At 35.5% G+C, this 19,479-nt stretch overlaps 1 protein-coding gene across 2 annotated transcripts in view; it reads left to right on the forward strand.

Annotated features, from left to right (window-relative positions):
* The window catches only part of WDR49 (WD repeat domain 49), a 184,691-nt gene that overhangs the window by 97,305 nt on the left and 67,907 nt on the right, over positions 1–19,479 (forward strand). Inside the window, exons 9-10 of one of the 2 annotated variants that reach the window (XM_031935245.1) lie at positions 3,719–3,883; positions 9,062–9,210. In XM_031935245.1, the coding sequence (XP_031791105.1) occupies positions 3,719–3,883; positions 9,062–9,210 (314 nt within the window). The remainder of the gene's footprint in view (positions 1–3,718; positions 3,884–9,061; positions 9,211–19,479) is intronic. The other variant, XM_023213507.1, reaches the window with a different exon arrangement.

The raw sequence follows: 19,479 nt of genomic DNA on the forward strand, positions 1-19,479 counted from the left end.
ACACGGTACCCCATAAGTATGTAGTTATTATGTGTCAATTTAAAATAATTAAAACAAACAAATCCAAAATATGCTTTTTAATAGAAATAATAAAATCCTTCACAATCTTTAACCTTTTCTTAAAAGACCACTATCAAAATTTTCACATAAGCTTGGCAAATTATACGTTCATGATTTTATCTTTAATGAATGTAATCCAACTTCCTAAGCACTTCTGTGAGAAATTCACAAGTATAATTCAAAATTTCAATGTGCATCTAAAATCTGGTTTCTAAAATATAATTGTCTACATTCACTGTCATAGTTGGAGGAAAGCAAGATACTATTTTTCTTAAATTGATTTGGATATGCACAGTGATACAAGCCTAAGAGATCAGGTAAATAAAGCTTAGATGGTATAGTAATACTACTTAACTTTTATGGCTTATATATGGCTATGCCATGCACCGTGGTAAATGCTTTAAAAATATTAGTTTGTTTAAACTTCATAACAATGGTTTGAAGTAGTTACTATGAATAACTCTGGTTTACAGATAAGGAAGTTGAAGCATAAAGGTAAGTAATGTGCTTGACTTTAATGTCCAAGGTAGAAAAATAGTGAGGCAGCTGACATTCAAACTTAGGCATCCTGACTCCAGATCCAGTGCTCCTAAACACGGTGTATAGTGCACAAACACAATCAAGTAGAAACAGTTAATGCCATGGGATGATAATTAATGTGTTGTTACATTATTTCAAAGATCCAGATCATTTGGTCTTAGAAATTACACAGTAATTTAACAATGATAATTAAATATTTAAGGTACTTTTGATTTCAGTGAGAGAAAATGTGTAGCATAAATACAGCTTTACTTCATTTAAAAAATTGTCTCATTAAAGTTGTAATTTCAGAAAAAGAAGGGCTAAAAGGATCATATGCTCATTATCAGTTCTTTGTTTTTATTTTTTGTTTTTTTGTTTTGAGATGGAATTTTGCTTTGTCACCCAGGATGGAGTACAGTGGTGCGATCTTGGCTCACTGCAACCTCCACCTCCTGGGTTCAAGCAACCTCCACCTCCTGGGTTCAAGCAATTCTCCTGCCTCAGCCTCCGGAGTAGCTGGGATTACAGGTGTGCATCACTATGTCTGGCTAATTTTTGTATTTTTAGTAGAGATGGGGTTTCGCCATGTGGGTTAGGCTGGTCTCGAACTCCTGACCTTGTGATCCACCCACCTCGGCCTCCCAAAGTGCGGGGATTACAGGTATGAGCCACCGCGCCTGGCTAATTTCTTTGTTGAGATACAAATGTTGCTAAATCATGGCCCTTTCTTTTAATTGTTCCCCTCCTTTGTACCCCAGAACTACTCTGTTAGGTGAGAATCTCTTACCTGTACTCTTACGCAGCCTCCAAATGGTCTTCCCCAAACCCCAGTTTATTCTCCACATTGCTGCAAGAAGAATCTTTACAAGCCACCTAATAAAAAATACTGTATGACTCTTTTCCTTATTAAGAACAATAATAATGTTTTTAGCCTTTTAGATTAATCACTGGTCCCCAATGATAATTGATGAAAGCTGTGGGCCCTCTCCCAGTAAAACTGACTTTATGCATTACTCAGTATTTTCTGGAGCTGCTTACCAGAGATTTCTAAGGTTCCATCTTCAGCTTGCCTCCTCGTTTGAAATCCCACCATATTTGTCGCTTCAAATACTCTGCACTCGGGCTCTATGAAGCTGTGTGTTGTTTCTCATTCTTGGAATATTCTCCAAGTGCTTTCCTAAGTGAACTGTTAGTTATCTGGAATACTGTGCTGGAATAGAGGAAGACCTTATGATGTAGCTCTCTATGTCTAGGATTCAAATCTGTAAGTTTGGGGACATTGTTAGCTAATTACAAACTCAATTTCATCATTGGTAAAATAATGGTGGTAACATTATTTCACAGAGTTTTTGTAAAGACCCAATGAGATTACAAGTGAAAGGGCTCGGGGGTACATCTCATAATAATACATGTCTCCAACTTCAATCCCAGATCAGTTATTACCTTCTCTGTGAATCCTGACTTGCCCCTTGCTCCTCCACTCCCTAACCCAATCCCCCACTCCAGCAAGTGGACTTCACGTTTTCTACTCTGTGCTTCCACAGCACCCAAAGGTGATACCTCTGAACTTGAAACATTGTTTAGCATTACCTGTTTCTTGCCTGTTTCTTCATCTAGACCAGCGGGTCATAGGTCAGCCTGTAAATTTAAATCACCTGTGATGCTCTGTAAAAATCAATTTCCTTGGCCAATTGAATCAGAGTTTCTGGTCTGGTATGCAGTGATGTTTCTTAAAGTTCTCCAGGTGGTTTTAATGTACAGGTGTAGACTTTAGACAATGGACTCCTTGAGAGGAGGATTTTGCCAGTGAAATTCCATTGCCATTATGGAGCCTGGATTTTATGCAAGTGGCTGTAGAATGAATGAATGCATGCATGCATGCATGATGGCCAGTCCTGAATATACATTTGATAAACTTCAACCCATTTGATTATGAAAATGCAGCATTTAAATTTAACATATTATTAATACATTTACATTTATACAATGGTAATCAATACCTAAACAGAAAAAGAAATGCTTTAAGCTTTCTTTTTTTTTTTTTTTTTTTTGAGACAGAGTCTCGCTCTGTCGCCCAGGCTGGAGTGCAGTGGCGGGATCTCAGCTCACTGCAAGCTCCGCCTCCCTGGTTTACGCCATTCTCCTGCCTCAGCCTCCCGAGTAGCTGGGACTACAGGCGCCCGCCACCTGGCCCAGCTAGTTTTTTGTATTTTTTAGTAGAGACGGGGTTTCACCATGTTAGCCAGGATGGTCTCGGTCTCCTGACCTAGTGATCCGCCCGTCTCGGCCTCCCAAAGTGCTGGGTAAAATCTACATATTGCTTTAGACAACTTCCTAGCTGTGCATTTATGTGCTTATTATTTTTCTTTCATTATTTTGGCTTTCAAAGTCATTAGCCAGGTGGTTTTAACCTATGAATCTCTTAAATATCTTGAACTGAAATTAGCAGTCCACTTGCCACCATAAAATTTCTCATTTTTGAACTGCTGTATATAATCCTTTCCCTTCTAGCATTTGTCTTGTTGCCTTCCTCTCAAAGTGTGCATGTAGATTTATATTTAACCTGTGCTCGTTTGTTTTAGTGACCTATCAGTAATTGCGTTTAGCTATAAAAATATACACAGTAGTTTGGGAAAAAAGAAAGCAAAGGACTAATGGCATTAAAAGCATAGTTCTAGTAATTCCTTGAAATTAACATTTTGCATAATGGCTGATAGAGCTTCTTTTCTGAATGCTAAATGAAAGCTGCTGTATTGTGAAATGTTTCTTTTCATATAGTAAATAGTGTCAGAGCACCATGACTAGTAAAATCAGCTTTCTTATCTAAATGGGAAAGGTTCCTAAGTTTATTTTCAGAATTTGATTTTGGAAAGGCCTCTAGACACTAAAGCTGAATGGTGAGTAGGGAAAGCAGATTCCTATCTCCTCTGATAAAGAGGATCACGACTTCATTACCTCAGGTCTAGTCGAAATTGAAATGTTATCGGCTTAACAGAAAGAAAGTCCATTACAAAAATGTCTCTGACTATTGGGCGATCTTCGGACTAGAAATGCACAGGCTGGATATCTTTATTGAAATATAAATGGTTGATTCTGAGACTATATTTAATTTCTTTAAAATGGTATTTTCTCTTAGGTAATCAGCTCTGATACAGGGTCTACTGTTTCCTTCTGGATGATAGACACTGGGCAGAAAATCAAACAGTTTACTGGTTGCCATGGCAACGCAGAAATCAGCACCATGGCCCTTGATGCAAATGAGACTCGGCTTTTGACTGGCAGCACAGATGGAACTGTAAAGGTGCGAACACAATGATGCTTTTCTATCCAGATATGAGGAGATTAAAATACTATGCTAGAAGACATGGCTATAGATATTCTCATTTTTGCCTTTTTGGCATTGCAAGAAGAGAAATGAGACATGATAAGAGCGAGAAAATTCCAACCATCTAATAACAACACTGCTAGGAAAATAAACCTCTGTGGAAAAATGAATAAATAATTTTTCTGAATAAATTATTTAGAATGAAAATATAACTTGGCTTACTTATTTCAGAAAGCCCCTTTTTCATTGTAGTGAATAGGGGACTACTTTGGGGAATACGATGCCTGGATAATTTCATGTGCTTCGGCTAATGTCTGTAGTTTTCCCTTTTTAAAGTTGATTAAATAAGAAATCAGGACCACTTAAGTAAACTTTAAAAAAGTCATAGATGCAAATTTTTCAAGAAATAAATATTTAAAAGTAAACTATTTTGTAATTTTAATTTTTGTTATGTGAAATTCAGATAGTAGAAAGAATAACCATAATCTTATCCATTCTAAACTAACATGATTTGATGCTTCCAAGTTTCTTATTCTATATTTATCATTTGTTTCTTCTGGGAGGAATATGCTAATTTCTTTTGCAAAATTATCAACTTTTCATGAAAAACTAGTTACTTGATATCTGAAGTCATGCCCACCAGTGAATCTTCTCTGCTCCCCTCAGCCCCAAGAGTAACGAGTCTTTGATTGGAAATGGCTTGTGCCACTATGAGGCAATAGAAGGTAATTTCCTGAATAAACTTTGAATGTTTCTCAAACCTGCTATAACTGGGTATTAGACTACCTTCCATGGTGTAGTGTATGATGCACTCAGTTAAGCTGTAGGGGAGGGTGATGGAAAGCTACCTAGATATGTAGGTAGAACATCCTAGAAGTTTAAGTATTCAGTGGGATTATAGGCTGGCAATCATTAGTGTGAGGAAGGTGCTATGGTGGGTTGAAAAGGGAATCTCTGGAAATTAGTAGAAGTTGGCCTATGAGAAGGTTAATGCAATGAGGTATGGACTGGAGATTTGGGTTTAAGTAAAGTAGTCTAGTTTACAGGAGAGCTGATAAGATGTGTGAAGGTACCAGGACAACCATAATCCCAATAATTGAGGTGAAATAAAAGAGAAATATCTTGAATTGGAGTATTAGACAGTGGTTCAGGCAAATAGGAAAAGCCAATATCTCACTTACCAGTCCTGGGGTGTGAGAATGAATTGAATATTGGAGTGAATGGATTAGGTTCTATTTAACTCTATCTTGGAAAGTAATTGGGTATAGAATCTAGGGTAAGGCTTACCTTGTAGATGTTGCTAAAATAATCCCAGCTAAGGGACTTAGTGGGACCTGGGGACATTCAGATCTTTGCAATACCTACTTGTGGAAATTATTTAAGGTGGACTTGGTAAGAGCTATGTTTAGAGGAAAACATAGTGACATGGATGAAGAGTATGTGTGTGCCTCAAGTCTCAACTGAAGCTTTGACATCTTAGAAGTTAATGTGAATTTAGTAGTATAATAACTGCTTCTGAAGGTGCATTTATCTTTATCACAAGAGCACAACAGAATTCTGAAGTCTGGCAACTTCTGTGTAGGACATGTAAATCAGGTTCGAGTTGCTATGGCCGTATTCTATGAAGAAACAAGAATGAATGACATTTTCCAATCTAATTTATAATTTAGAATCCAAATTCAGTACCTATGTAATCAAAGACTTAAAATTATTAACTTATTCATCATGGCTTTGAATGGTCTATTTTTAAATTAATTAATGTTTTGAATAATTAATGTGTGCATATAATAAAATTTTTGAAATATAAAATGGATATATAGTGAAAATATATCATCGCTGTTTCCAGCTCCTTCTCTGAGGCTACCACTGTTACTGTTTTCTTGTGCATCCTTCTGGCCATAAGCACCATTTGTTTATTTATTTTCATTCAGTAATTCTTGTTTGTTTGTTTTTAGAGACAGGGTCTCACTATGTTTCCTGGGTAGGTCTCAAACCCCTGGGTTCAAGTGATCCTAGTGTCTCAGCCTCCTCCTGAGTAGTCGGGATTACAAACACGTGCCACTGTGCCTGGCCATTTGTTTCTTGATGGCAGCCTACTATACATGCTGTTCTGCATTTGCATTTTTGTCTTGGATATTGACTCATATAAATGGATACAATAATAATAACGTTAGCTAATATTTATTCCATGCTTACTATGAACCAGGCACTATTCTAAGCACTTCACAGACACATATATGTATATCTACAAGGTTGGTACTCTTATCATCCTGATTTTACAAACGAGGAAACAAGCCCAAAGAGTTAAGGCAACTTGCTCAAGCTTCCATAGGTGGTTGAGTTTTGGCAGAGTCTAGGAAAATGGAAAAATGAAGATGACTCGTTCTAGGAAAATGGAAGAATGGAGATGACTCATTCTCCTTTACGGCTACATTATATGCTACTGCATAGACAGTCCTTATTCTGATTGTTCTATTTTCTTACCTACTAGTGAGCAATTACATTGATTCAGATCTTTTGCTTTTTAACAATGCTGCAAGAATATGCTTGAAAAGATGTCATTTTACATATATGAATGTATATGTGGATGATTTTCTAGAAGCTGAACGTTTAAGCCAAAATTTAAGCCAATTTTTAATCATCTGTGGCATGATTTTTTAGAAGCTAAATTTTAAAAGGATATATGCCTTTTAATAATAATTATTATTTTTTGAGACAGAGTCTTGCTCTGTTGCCCAGGCTGGAGTGCATGGGATGATCCTGGCTCACTGCAACTGCTGTCTCTCAGGTTCAGGTGATTCTCCTCTCTTAGCCTCCTGAGTAGCTGAGATTACAGGTGTGCACCACCATGCTCAGCTAATTTTTTTTTTTTTTTTTTTTTTGAGATGGAGTCTTACTCTGTCGCTCAGGCTGGAGTACAGTGGCACAATCTCAGCTCACTGCAACCTCTGCCTTCTGGGTTCAAGCTATTCTCTTGCCTCAGCCTCTTGAGTAGCTGGGACTACAGGCGCATGCCACCATGCCTGGCTAATTTTTGTGTTTTTAATAGATAAGGGGTTTCACCATATTGGCGAGGCTGGTCTCAAACTCCTGACCTTGTGATCCGCCCGCCTCCGCCTCCCAAAGTGTTGGGATTACAGGTCTGAGCCACTGCGCCTGGCCCCACCTAATTTTTGTAATTTTAATGGAGACAGGGTTTCACCATGTTGGCCAGGCTGATCTCAAACTCCTGACCTCAGGTGATCCGCCTGCCTCAGCCTCCCAAAGTGCTGTGATTACAGGCATGAGTCACGGTGCCTGGCCTGCATTTTAATTTCGATAGTGCCAATGTGACCTCTGTGCATGATGTGCCAACAAGGTTTCATAGTAGAGCTTAGTTTAAACTGCTACTAATCTAATGATGCTCTCCTTAAAGTATGCCTATTGGGCTTAAGTTTTCACTCCACTGCCTCAGTAGGTAAACCGGAACCGCTTGCCTCCTCTTGAGGACTGGGTCTGGCACCCACTATCAACAGGAGGTTTTATTGGTAGAGGATGAGAAATCTAATAAATGATGACTGTTTCAGGTTCTGTATCAGCTGTTTAATCCTCCCAGCATCCCTGAAGAGTAAAGTTCCTGTGTCACAGATGAGGAAGCAGAAATTTAGACATAGTGAAAACTTCAGGATGTCAACAGATTCCACAATGGTTTTCTTCATGATTTTATAGTGTGTCTCCATTTAGAATACATATTAACTTATAGTATTTGAAGAACTATTATTGGAATAGATTGATAGAGTTACAAGTAGAGTCTAAAATATGTACAGTCATGAACAGTCTAACAACATTTCAGTTAAGAACAGACTGCATATATGATGGTGGTCCCTTAAGATTATAATACCATATTTCTACTGTACCTTTTCTGTGTTTAGATACACAAATACTTACCATTGTGTTACAATTGTTGACAGTATTCAGTACAGTAATACTTACCATTGTGTTATAATTGTTGACAGTATTCAGTACAGTAACATGCTGTACAGTTTTTTAGCCTAGGAGCAATAGACTATACCATGTAGTCTAGGTGTGTAGTAGACTCTACCATTTAGGTTTGCATAAGTACACTGTATGATATTAGCACAATGATAAAATCACCCAATGATGCATTTCTCAGAATGTATCCTGTTATTAAGTGATGCATGACTTTATAGAGGAAAAAAAAGCCAGTTTCTCCTACCGTCACACTGAATACAATACACACCTCTGGTCACCAAAATATGTGTAGGGATTTTTCCCATACACCAATTCTGTGGCAGATTTTCCAGAGGACACCAGTTGGGTGTCCTCAAATTCAATTCTATTCTGACACTAGCTACTTGGAGATAGAGTCAGATCCTATAGGTTGAGGGCTCAGTCCCACAAGTCTGCTTCTTTCGTTAGATGCCAGTCACAAGCATAGGTTGTAACTTGTGATTCTGACTGATGGGCTGTAAATCAGCATTCTTGTGACCCTCTCCTTGGATCCGATTAATTTGCTAGAGTGGCTTACAGAACTCGGGAAACACTTGACTTACATGTATTCATTAATTATAAATGATATTACAAAGGATACAGATGAACAGACAGATGGAAGAGATGCATAATGCAAGGCATGTGGACACAGCTCTTCCATACTGGGCTTTTCACCCACCAGCAACCTCCACATATGTTCAGCTGTCTAGAATCTCTTCAACTCCCATACTTTTGGGTTTTTATGGAGGCTTCATTACACAGGCATGATTGATTCCATCACTGACCACTGGAGATGAACTCAACTTTAAACTCCTCTCTGCTCCCTAGGGGTTTTGGGGTGGGGCTTGGTGTTTCTTGAGACCGGCCCCCACCCTGAAGCTATTTAGGGGATCCCCAGCCTGGAGTCATATCATTAGCATACTAAATACTATCTTATCATTAGAGAAAGAGTCTGAGGACTTTAAAAGTTATTGTGCCGATAAATGGGGATGAAGACCAAGTAGATATTTCACAATATTACTAGAGTAATATAGTGGCAAAATTCAATGATGAGTTGATTTTCTTTAATGATTACATATCCTAAATGAATTAATCCTAGTTCAGAATATAAACACAAAAGTTTACCTTCCTGTCTCAAAGGTGGTTTTAATTTTTCTCTTAAAGATATGGGACTTCAATGGATATTGTCACCATACACTAAATGTTGGGCAAGATGGAGCTGTGGATATTTCACAAATCCTCATTCTTAAGAAGACAATACTGGTTACAGGCTGGGAGAGGTATGATTATGCCTCATGGAAAACTATAGGAAGGTAAAAAGGAGAATGTTTTATTTTAATCGAAATCTAAAAGAAAAAAGAACATAAAAATCTTGGTTGACTGTGTGTCATTAAAACTTGCTGGTGACCTAGGTGAGTGATACCCTAGTTGGAATTGACTGAATGCTTAGTGAATAAAATATTAGAAGATTGCATAGCTTGAGTGGCTTTGAGAATTGTTAGAAGGTTTTCTTCTGGCTTTGGAAATTTTTCTTTCTTTAACCATTTCAGGTGGGGATGTATTACCACTTCCTAGGTTCTGAAAGTTTCCCAAATTTTATAGTCAATAAATTCTTAACTTGTAAATTACATTCCTTCAACTGTAAAGGAAACTCATTACTTCTTTTCTCATGACTTATTTTCAATTGCAACACAAGAAGGAAATAGCCAACTGAGTCCTGTGATAGCTCCTCCTTTCTATCAGTGCAGAAAAGGGCTTTCAAAAGGCACTTACTCTTCTTAAGGAGCATCACATCCATTTCATTACAAGGAAAATTACTTCTGTTTCCTTTTCTTTCTGACAGAACTAAGGATCATAAACAGTTCCGTGGCACTGTATAAGCAGTAGGAAAATTAAAGTGTGATATGTTTTGAACATATATTGTCCATTAATTCATCAGTTTAGAAAATATTGCTCTAATAGGTAATCATCCAATGTTATTCACTATAGAATTATGACCTTAATGCTTTGAAGCTAGGATTACATCAGACTTTATACCTAGAAAACCAGCGGTATGTATGTGAGGATTTTTATCAATCACAGGGAAGAGTTTTTTCTAATGCAAATGTGCAAATACAGACCAGCAAACATAGTGCCACACACTACCTTATTTTTAGGAGTAATTTGACCATAAGAAAGTAAGTATAGACAGATTATTCTACTTGATATTAAGAACTAATTCAATCATCCTCATCCATGAAGGACAAGACTTCTTCACATCTCGGAAAGGATTCATGATCCATTATCAATCCACAACCACTCCACAGTCTATGATCTAATGATCTCTATAATTAGAAAATGGCAATGAATAAGTTTAGCTCTCTAACGTGTGTGATGTCCAGCTGATCCAATTTAAGTTTGAAACATAACAAAAAGGAATTTTAAAAAATAATCGAGTCAAAACTTGGCAATGCCATTTCCTTGATTTATTTTTAGATATCCATAGTTAGGAATTAGCATCAACTATAACTCTTTTTGATTGCTTACAAGGGAAAATTGGAAAGATTAGATGTAGAGTCACCTAAAAGTGGTTTAAAGGAACATCTATTATTCTATGTTGGTAGGTGGTCACTTTCTATAATTTGGGGAAGAAGCTTTGAAAAAACTGGGATGAGAGTAGGAAAAATTATCACTTTTTCCATCTTCTTTCATCTTTTCCATTATCCTCAAGGTTGTCAGGACTTGGATACCTTAGTTGAAATTGAAAATTGAATTAATACATTCTGTTATATTATTTCACTTTTATATTGGTGAATTTAAAAATTATATATTCTAAGTCAGAGGCTTTATGTTAAGACAGATTTTACAGGATCTAAGACAGGATTCTTTTTACCAGGAGGCATGTAACAAAAGAGGCAACACGGCAGGAACTGTTCAGTTATAGTTAGAGGAGGATGGACCATTAAGCCAACTCCTTAATAGTTTAGTGATTAGAGAAGAAATAACTGTAAGATTGACAGTCGTCTTATTAAGCTTTCTTCAATGCATTGTTTTAGAGTCTATTAGGTTAAGTTGTAACTTTTACTTCCGATTTTATTCAAATTCAGAGATTGGTTCAATAATTATGTGCAGGATGGAATGGTAATTACATTTTTGAGTAAAGTACTTAAATAAGCCATCCAATTTATTTTATTTACAGTGCTGTGTAGCATTAGCCACTTTATACACATTAGCTAATTTAATCCTTAGCATCATCTTGGAAGGTAGGCAATATTTTATAGATACCTCAAATGTCTGTCTTCAGGTCTTATCTCTCTAAGCTCAGTTACCCATTCGCTTGCTGTATGTGTCTGACTGCAATCTCAAATTCAACATGTTCTCAACTGAAATAATTATTTATCTCCTTTCCAAAACTTGCTATTTTCTTTTATTTGGAACTTCAATTAATTGCCAGAGACCAAGACATCCACTCTGGTTCTCTCTCTTTGCACACAACAAAGAAATCACTAAGTCATATCTATTTTATGCCCTAAATATTTCTTAAACCTGCTCCTATAAATTGTACAATGGTATTAGTAAAATTCAGAGCATAATTTCCACTTTGATGAATGCCACAGCCTTCTAACTTGTCCTTTGTCCTCCTAATGCCCACCTCTCACTTCTTAAATAGATTCTGCTCGCTTTAGCTACGGTGATTTATTTCTCCAATGAATTCTATGTTATGTCCTTGCTTAAAACCTTTCAGAGTGTCTACAAAATAAATCTAAGCTCCCTCTGACCTGGACCTATTCTTTTATTTTCTAGTTTAATTTTCTCCCATTTTCTGTATATTCTAAACTCTATCAAATAGCAGCTTGCTTAGGGTGTTTGCATACAAACCATACTGTTTTACACCCTTTTGCATTTATTCTCTCATCTAGAAATCCCTCTCAAACTTTGCTCATTTGGCTAACATTTATTCCTATTTGAAGACTCATTCAGATATCTTCTCCACCAGGACATTTCTCTTAACTCTCAGTATAGAAGACAAAATGTCCCCATTTTGTCTTTGTGCTCTCTAGTTTCTTGTATTTTCTTTAATAGGGATATTTGTGTATGTGTGCATTCCTGGAGCTTACTAGATAATTGGTGATATTCGTAGAGTGACTTAATAAATGTTAGTTGAATAGACAGGGAACCTAGGGATTAGAGAGATTAATTACTTACAATCACATTCCTAGTGAGAGGCAAGCAGCATAGATACTAAAATCTATTATATTCTCTCTTCACAATCAGAAGTCTAAGTATTAGCAACCCCTTTTTACAAGGAAGGCTACTGAGGCTTGAAGAGGTTGGGTAGCTCAGCCAAGGTGACAAACTTAGTAGGCCGCTGAGTTAGAATTCTGTGCCAAAGTCAATACTCTTTCTACCACTCCTGGGTAGGACTGATTGCAAATAGAGTCATCACACCATGAGACAGCAATTATATATTTTAAAATAAATGATTAATTGAGTATTTTGTCATTTTAACTGAAGCTAGTGAATCAGTACATATGAAGAAACACACACACACAAAACAAGTGTTAGCAACTTAACAACAACTCAGATATACAGCTTACTCTCTTTTTTCCCTTTCCTTCCCATATATATTTTTAAATTGCACTAGGTTGAAAGCCCTGAGTTAGAAACTACAGAAGGCTGAATGTAAAGAATCATGATTCCTGTTTCAAACGCATCCACTTTTTTATGGATGGCAGGTCAATACATACAAGGCAGGATATGGTAAATATGAATGTTTGAGCCTAAGCAAAATGAACTAGAGAGCACATGTTAGCTCTTTAGGAATACAGTCATTCATATCTAGAGAATTTTTCTGTCAGTAAAAAGAAGTCCCAAATTTAGAACTGTAGAAATGTGTTTCTCATTATTTTAAGCAAAATATACTTAGAACTAAGTTGTGAGTTGGCATAGAGTCAATTCAAAAATACCTGGTTGAATCTGTGGCCGTATTTATGTTGCTAAAATTAAATGGCTAGATTATCAGTTAACTTTGCATTTGTTCAAAGTAGGCATATAATATGTATAGTTCTAGTAAAATTAAATAAATACTCTAAAGAATTTGAGATTTTATCCTGCCTCCAAAATCTATGATTTTATAATATATTTAAAGCTCTCTCTAAAAAAAAAAAAAATACCTCTTAGTTCCCCCCATTTTAATTTTCTCTTTTCTGTAAAGGAGAAATCTCTGTAGTTTTCCCTCCAACTTTATCCAGGTATAATTGACAAATAAAAATTGTATATATTTACAGTACACAGGTAATGCCTTGATACTTGTATACATTTTGAAATGATTAAATCAAGCTAATTAACATATCTGTCACCTTATATATTTATTGCTTTCTTTTGTGAGAAATTTGTTTATGAAGATTTTATCTCCTTGAAACTCTAGACATACATACTAAAAAGAGAATCTTTCATATACTTTTAAATGACTCTGAAAATTTTATTTATACTAGCATCCTTCACAGAGCACTGTAGAAAGTAGGAACTCAATAAATAGCTATTGATATAATTTGATTTTTAAAAGTATTTTTAAGTGAAACGAGACAAAATATTTGAAGTTACTCAAAAATAAAACTTATATATCACAAGATATTACATTCTTAATAATTGCCTTACTAAGAAACTATAGCTCTATATGACTCAATTGGTTTCCATTATTAGGATAAGAATCAGAATGGAATATTCCAAAGTTGTAATTTATTTTAGAATAACCATATTGGAGGGAAAGAGGGGGCAGGTATTTTTGAAATTCACAAATAATTCTTACATATAATTTATACTTATTCTAGTATTCAAAATTTGACTTTACAAATTTTAGGAAAATAGGAAAATGACTAAAAATAAGCTGATTTATATCAAATGAATTCTCTGTCTTTGAGATACCCTTTTTAAGTCTAAAAAGCAATGAATTGAAAAACAGGCATTAAAAAGACATGACAATAGGACTAACAACAATTAACTTCTGAGGGAACAAGTAGTTAATTGAATTCTTGTGTTCTCTCCATGACAATTTTTACATGATAAGCTTGGGTTAAAAAGTTATTTGCCTAGCTCATTCATCCTAGAAAAAAGATGGTTTTAAACATTTTTCTTTTTGTATTCTTTTTTTTTTTTTGCACTTGAAGGTAAACTAATTTTGTTCTCACAGACTTGGTCATCATATCTAAATTCTAAATTAGAGACGTGATTCATTTTCACAAGATGATACAATCATTCAGTAGCAGTACTTGTGATACTCTCAGGTTTGCAAATGTGGAATGTGTACTGGAACTAGTAAACTCCTTCAATGCCAGAAAAAGAAGTCTCTCAGATTCCTAAAATGGCCTTAAAATTGGCTCATTCTGAACTTTAATTTTACTTGGCAAAAGTATAAACTTAAAAACAGTTATCTTTGACATAGAAAAAGTAAGAGCTGCAGTGTAGATTCTTAAATTATTTTAAGGACAACTGTCATTTCAAATGAAAGTTTCAGGTTCAGTTTCAAGGGGAAAGTGGTAGCTAACTAGTTTTTCAACATTTTGACACACAAGGTCAAATATCAGAAAGACTTTTTTTTAGGGGTTTTGTGCTTTTGGGTGTTATTCTCTGACTATACCTAGTATGTCAATTTGATATGAATATCTTGGCAAAAAGACATTAGACATTGAATTTTTCTTGAGAGATAATGCAAAATATGTAAGATTGACCTTCTATCTGCCATTGCCACTTCACTGTCTCCCTCCTCAAAGGGTAATCTCTTCAACCAAACTTACCAGGAGGAAAAGGGAAAATCAAAAATACATACACATAAAGCTACTATGAGATTAAACTGCAATTTCAGAATTTCAAGTTACCTTGTGTTACTTTATCTTGTGAAGCCTTATTAATAATATTAAAATAATATAGCTATTAATATTACATTTATTTATTTATTTGTTTGTTTTTTATTTTTATTTCAATAGTTTTGGGGGAACAGGTGGTGTTTGGTTGCATGGAAAATTTATTCAGTGGTGATTTCTGAGATTTTGGCGTACCCATCACCCAAGCAGTGTTCACTGTTCCCAGTGTGCAGTCTTTTATTCCTCACTCCCCTTCCCCCCTTCCCCGCAAGTACCCAAAGTCCATTATATCGTTCTTATGCCCTTGCATCCTGATAGCTTACCTTCCACTTATAAGTGAGAATATACAATGTTTGATTTTTTCATTCCTGAGTTACTTCACTGAGAATAATGGTCTCTAACTCCATCCTGGTTGCTATGAATGTCATTATTTCAGTAGTATTCCAGGGTGAATATATATATACACACATTTTCTTTAACCACTTATTGATTGATGGACCTTTGGGCTGGTTCCATATTTTTGCAGTCATTAATTGTGCTACTGTAAACATGTGTGTGCATGTGTCTTTTTCATATAATGACTTCTTTTTGTCTGGGGAGATACCCGATAGTGAGATTGCTGGATCAAATGGTAGATCTAGTTTTAGTTCTTTAAGAAGTCTTCATACTGTTTTCCATAGTGTTGTTCTAGTTTACGTTCCCACCAGCAGTTTAAAAGTGTTCCCTTTGCACCACGTCCATGCCAACATGTATTATATTTTGCTTTTGATTATGGCCATTCTTGCAGAAGTAAGGCGGTATCTCATTGCGGTTTGGATTTGCATTTCCCTGATAATTAGTGATGTTGAGCATTTTTTCATATGTTTGTTGGCCATCTGCATATGTTCTTTTAAAAATTTTCTATTTATGTCCTTTGCCTACATTTGGTGGGATTCTTTGTAATTTTTTTTTTCTTGGTGATTTGTTTGAGTTCTTGCAGATTCTGGATATTAGTTCTTTGTTGAAAGCATAGTTTGCAAAGATTTTCTCCCACTCTATGGATTGTCTGTTTACTCTGCTGATAATGTCTTTTGCTGTGCAGAAGCATTTTAGTTTAATTGGGTCCCATCTATTTTTTGCTTTTGTTGCATTTGATTTTGGGTTCTTGGTTATCAACTCTTTGCCTAAGTCAATGTCTATACGAGATTTTCCTATGTTCTTACAGAATTTGTGTGGTTTCAGGTCTTAGATTTAAGTCTTTGATCCATCTTGCCTTGGTTTTTCTGTAAGGTAAGAAAGAGGCAAGGATCCAGCTTCATTCTACATGTGGCTTGCCAATTATCCTAGCACCATTTGTTGAATAGGATGTCCTTTATCTACTTTATGCTTTTGTTTGCTTTGTCAAAGATCAGTTGACTTTAAGTATTTGGTTTTATTTCTGGGTTCTCTATTTTTGCCCCACTGGTCTATGGGCCTTTTTGTGCCTATGTCCCACCAGTCTATGTCCCACTGGTCTATGTACCATCTTGTTTTGGTAGCTATACCCTTGTAGTATAGGTTGAAATCAAGTAATGAGATGCTTCCAGATTTGTTCTTTTTGCTTAGTTTTACTTTGTCTGTATGGACTGCTTTTAGGTTCCATGTGAATTTTAGGATTGTTTTTTCTAATTCTGTGAAGAATGATGATGGTATTTTGATGGGAATTGCTTGAATGTGTAGATTGCTTTTGGCAGTATGATCATTTTTGCAATATTGATTCTATTCATCCATGAGCATGGGATGTGTTTCCATTTGTTTGCGTCAGGTATGATTTCTTTCAGCAGTGTTTTATAATTTTCTTTGTAGAGATCTTTCACCTCCTTGGTCAGGTATATTCCTAAGTACTTTATTTATTTTATTTTTTTTGCAGCTGTTGTAAAAGGGGTTGAGCTCTTGATTTGATTCTCAGCTTGGTTGTCATTGGTGTATAGCAGTGCTACCGATTTGTGTACATTGATTTTGTATCCTGAAGCTTTACTGAATTCATTTATCTGATCTAGGAGCATTTGAAGGAGTCATTAGGGTTTTCTAGAGGAGTCATTAGGGTTCTCTAGGTATACAATCATATCATTGGCAAACAGCAACAGTTTGACTTCCTCTTTACTGATTTGGATGCCCTTTATTTCTTTCTCTTGTCTGATTGCTCTGGTAGATCTTCCAGTACTATGTTGAATAGACATGGTGAAAGAGGACATTTTTGTCTTGTTTCAATTCTCAGAGTTAACGCTTTCAACTTTTCCCCATTCAATATAATGTTGGCTGTGGGTTTGCCATAGGTGGCTTTTATTACTTTGAAGTATGTTCCTTCGATGCTGATTTTGCTGAGGATTTTAATCATAAAGTGATGCTGGATTTGTCAAATGTCTTTTCTGCATCTATTGAGATAATCATGTGATATTTGTTTTAAATTCTGTTTATGTGATATATGACATTTATTAATTTGTGTATGTTAAACCATTTCTGCATCCCTGGTATGAAACTCACTTGATCATGTTGGATTATCTTTATGAAATGCTGTTGGATTTAGTTGGCTAGTATTTTGTTCAGGATTTTCGCATCTATGTTCATCGGGGTTATTGGTCTGTAGTTTTCTTTTTTTTTGTTATATCCTTTCCTGTTCTTGGTATCAGGGTGATACTGGCTTCATAGAATGATTTAGGGAGGATATCCTCTTTCTCTATCTTTTGGAATAGTTTCAGTAAGATTGGTATCAATTATTCTTTGACTATCTGATAGAATTCAGCTGTGAATTCATCCAGTCCTGGACTTTTTTCTTGTTGGCAACTTTATTACCATCTTAGTCTCACTACTTGTTATTGGTCTGTTCAGAGTTTGTATTTCTTCCCGATTTAATCAAGGAGGGTTGTGTATTTCCAGAAATGCGTCCAAATCCTCTAGATTTTAAAATCAGTACATACAATAAGGAAAGATTGACACACTGATATTAGTAAGACACCACAAGAATAAAAGACATGCTACAGTTTCTGCAACTTGTCTTAGTGTAAGTAAGCTCCCAAACTGGGGCTCAGCCTGAGAGCGTTCTTGGCTTTGCACAGGAAATAATTTGCGTCCAAATCCTCTAGATGTGTAAAGGTGTTCATAGTAGCCTTGAATGATCTTTCATATTTCTGTGGTATCAGTTGTAATATCTCCCATTTCATTTGTAATTGAGCTTATATGGATCTTCTCTCTTCTTTTCTTGGTTAATCTCACTAATGGTCCACCAATTTTGTTTACCTTTTCAAAGAAACAGCTTTATGTTTCATTTATCTTTTGCATTTTTTTTTTTGTTTTTCCTTTTCATTTATTTTTCTGTGATCTTTGTTATATTTTTTCTTCTGCTGGATATGGGTTTGGTTTTTTCTTGTTTCTCTAGTTCCTTGATGTATGACCTTATATTGTCTATTTGTGTTCTTTCAGACTTTTTGATATAGGTATTTAATGCTATGAACTTTCCTCTTAGCACCACTTTTGCTGTATCCCAGAGGTTTTGAAAATTTGTGTCACTATTATTGTTCAGTTCAAAGAATTTCTAAAGTTCCATCTTGATTTCATTGTTGACTCAAAGATCATTGAGGAGCAGATTACTTAATTTTCATGTATTTGTATAGTTTTCAGGGTTCCTTTTGGAGCTAATTTCCAATTTTATTCCACTGTAGTTTGAGAGGGTACTTGATATAATTTCAATTTTCTAAAATTTATTGATATAATTTGCATTTTATAAAATTTATTGAAACCTGTTTTGTCACCTATCATATGTTGTATCTTGGAGAATGTTCCATGTGCTGATGAAAAGGATGTATATTCTACAGTTGTTGGGTAGGATGCTCTGTAAATATCTGTTGAGCCCATTTGTTCTAGGGTATGGTTTAATCCGACTGTTTCTTTGTTGATTTTCTGTCTTGGACAACCTGTTTATTAGTGTCAGTGCAGTACTGAAGTCCCCCACTGTTACTGTGTTGTCGTGTATCTCATTTCTTATGTCTAGTAATAATTGTTTCATAAATTTGGGGGCTCTCATGTTGGATGCACAGGTATTTAGAATTGTGATATTTTCCTGTTGGATTGTTTTTCTAATCATTATATAATGTTCTTGTTTGTCTTTTTCTAACCATTGTTGCTTCAAAGTCTGTTTTGTCTGGTATAAGAATAGCTACTCCTGCTTGCTTTTCATGTCCGTTTGCATGGAATATCTTTTTCCACTCCATTATCTTAAGTTTAGGAGTCCTTATATGTTAGGTGAGTCTCTTGCAGATAGCAGATACTTGATTGGTGGATTTTCATCCATTCTGGCATTCTGTATCTTTTAAGCAGAGAGCATTTAGGCCATTTACATTCAACGTTAGTATTGAGATGTGAGGTACTGTTTTATTCATTGCACTAGGTTTTGCCTGAATACATTGTTTTTTTTTTTTTTCCACGGTGTTATTGTTTCACAGGCTCTGTGTTATTGTTTCACAGGCTCTGTGAGATTTGTGCTTTAAGGAGGTTCTACTTTGGTGAATTTTGAGGTTTTGTTTCAAAATTTAGAACTCCTTCTAGCATTTCTTGTAGTCCTGGCTTGGTAGTTGTTAACTCTCAGTGTTTTTTTTTTTTTTTTTTTTTTGTCTGAAAAAGACTTTCTCCTTCATTTATGAAGCTTAGTTTTGCTGGATACAAAATTCTTGGCAATTACTTTGTTTGAGGAGGCTAAAGATAGGACCCCAATCCGTTCTGGCTTGTAGG

Source organism: Piliocolobus tephrosceles, chromosome 2 (assembly GCF_002776525.5).
Source record: "Piliocolobus tephrosceles isolate RC106 chromosome 2, ASM277652v3, whole genome shotgun sequence".
NCBI lineage: Eukaryota > Metazoa > Chordata > Mammalia > Primates > Cercopithecidae > Piliocolobus > Piliocolobus tephrosceles.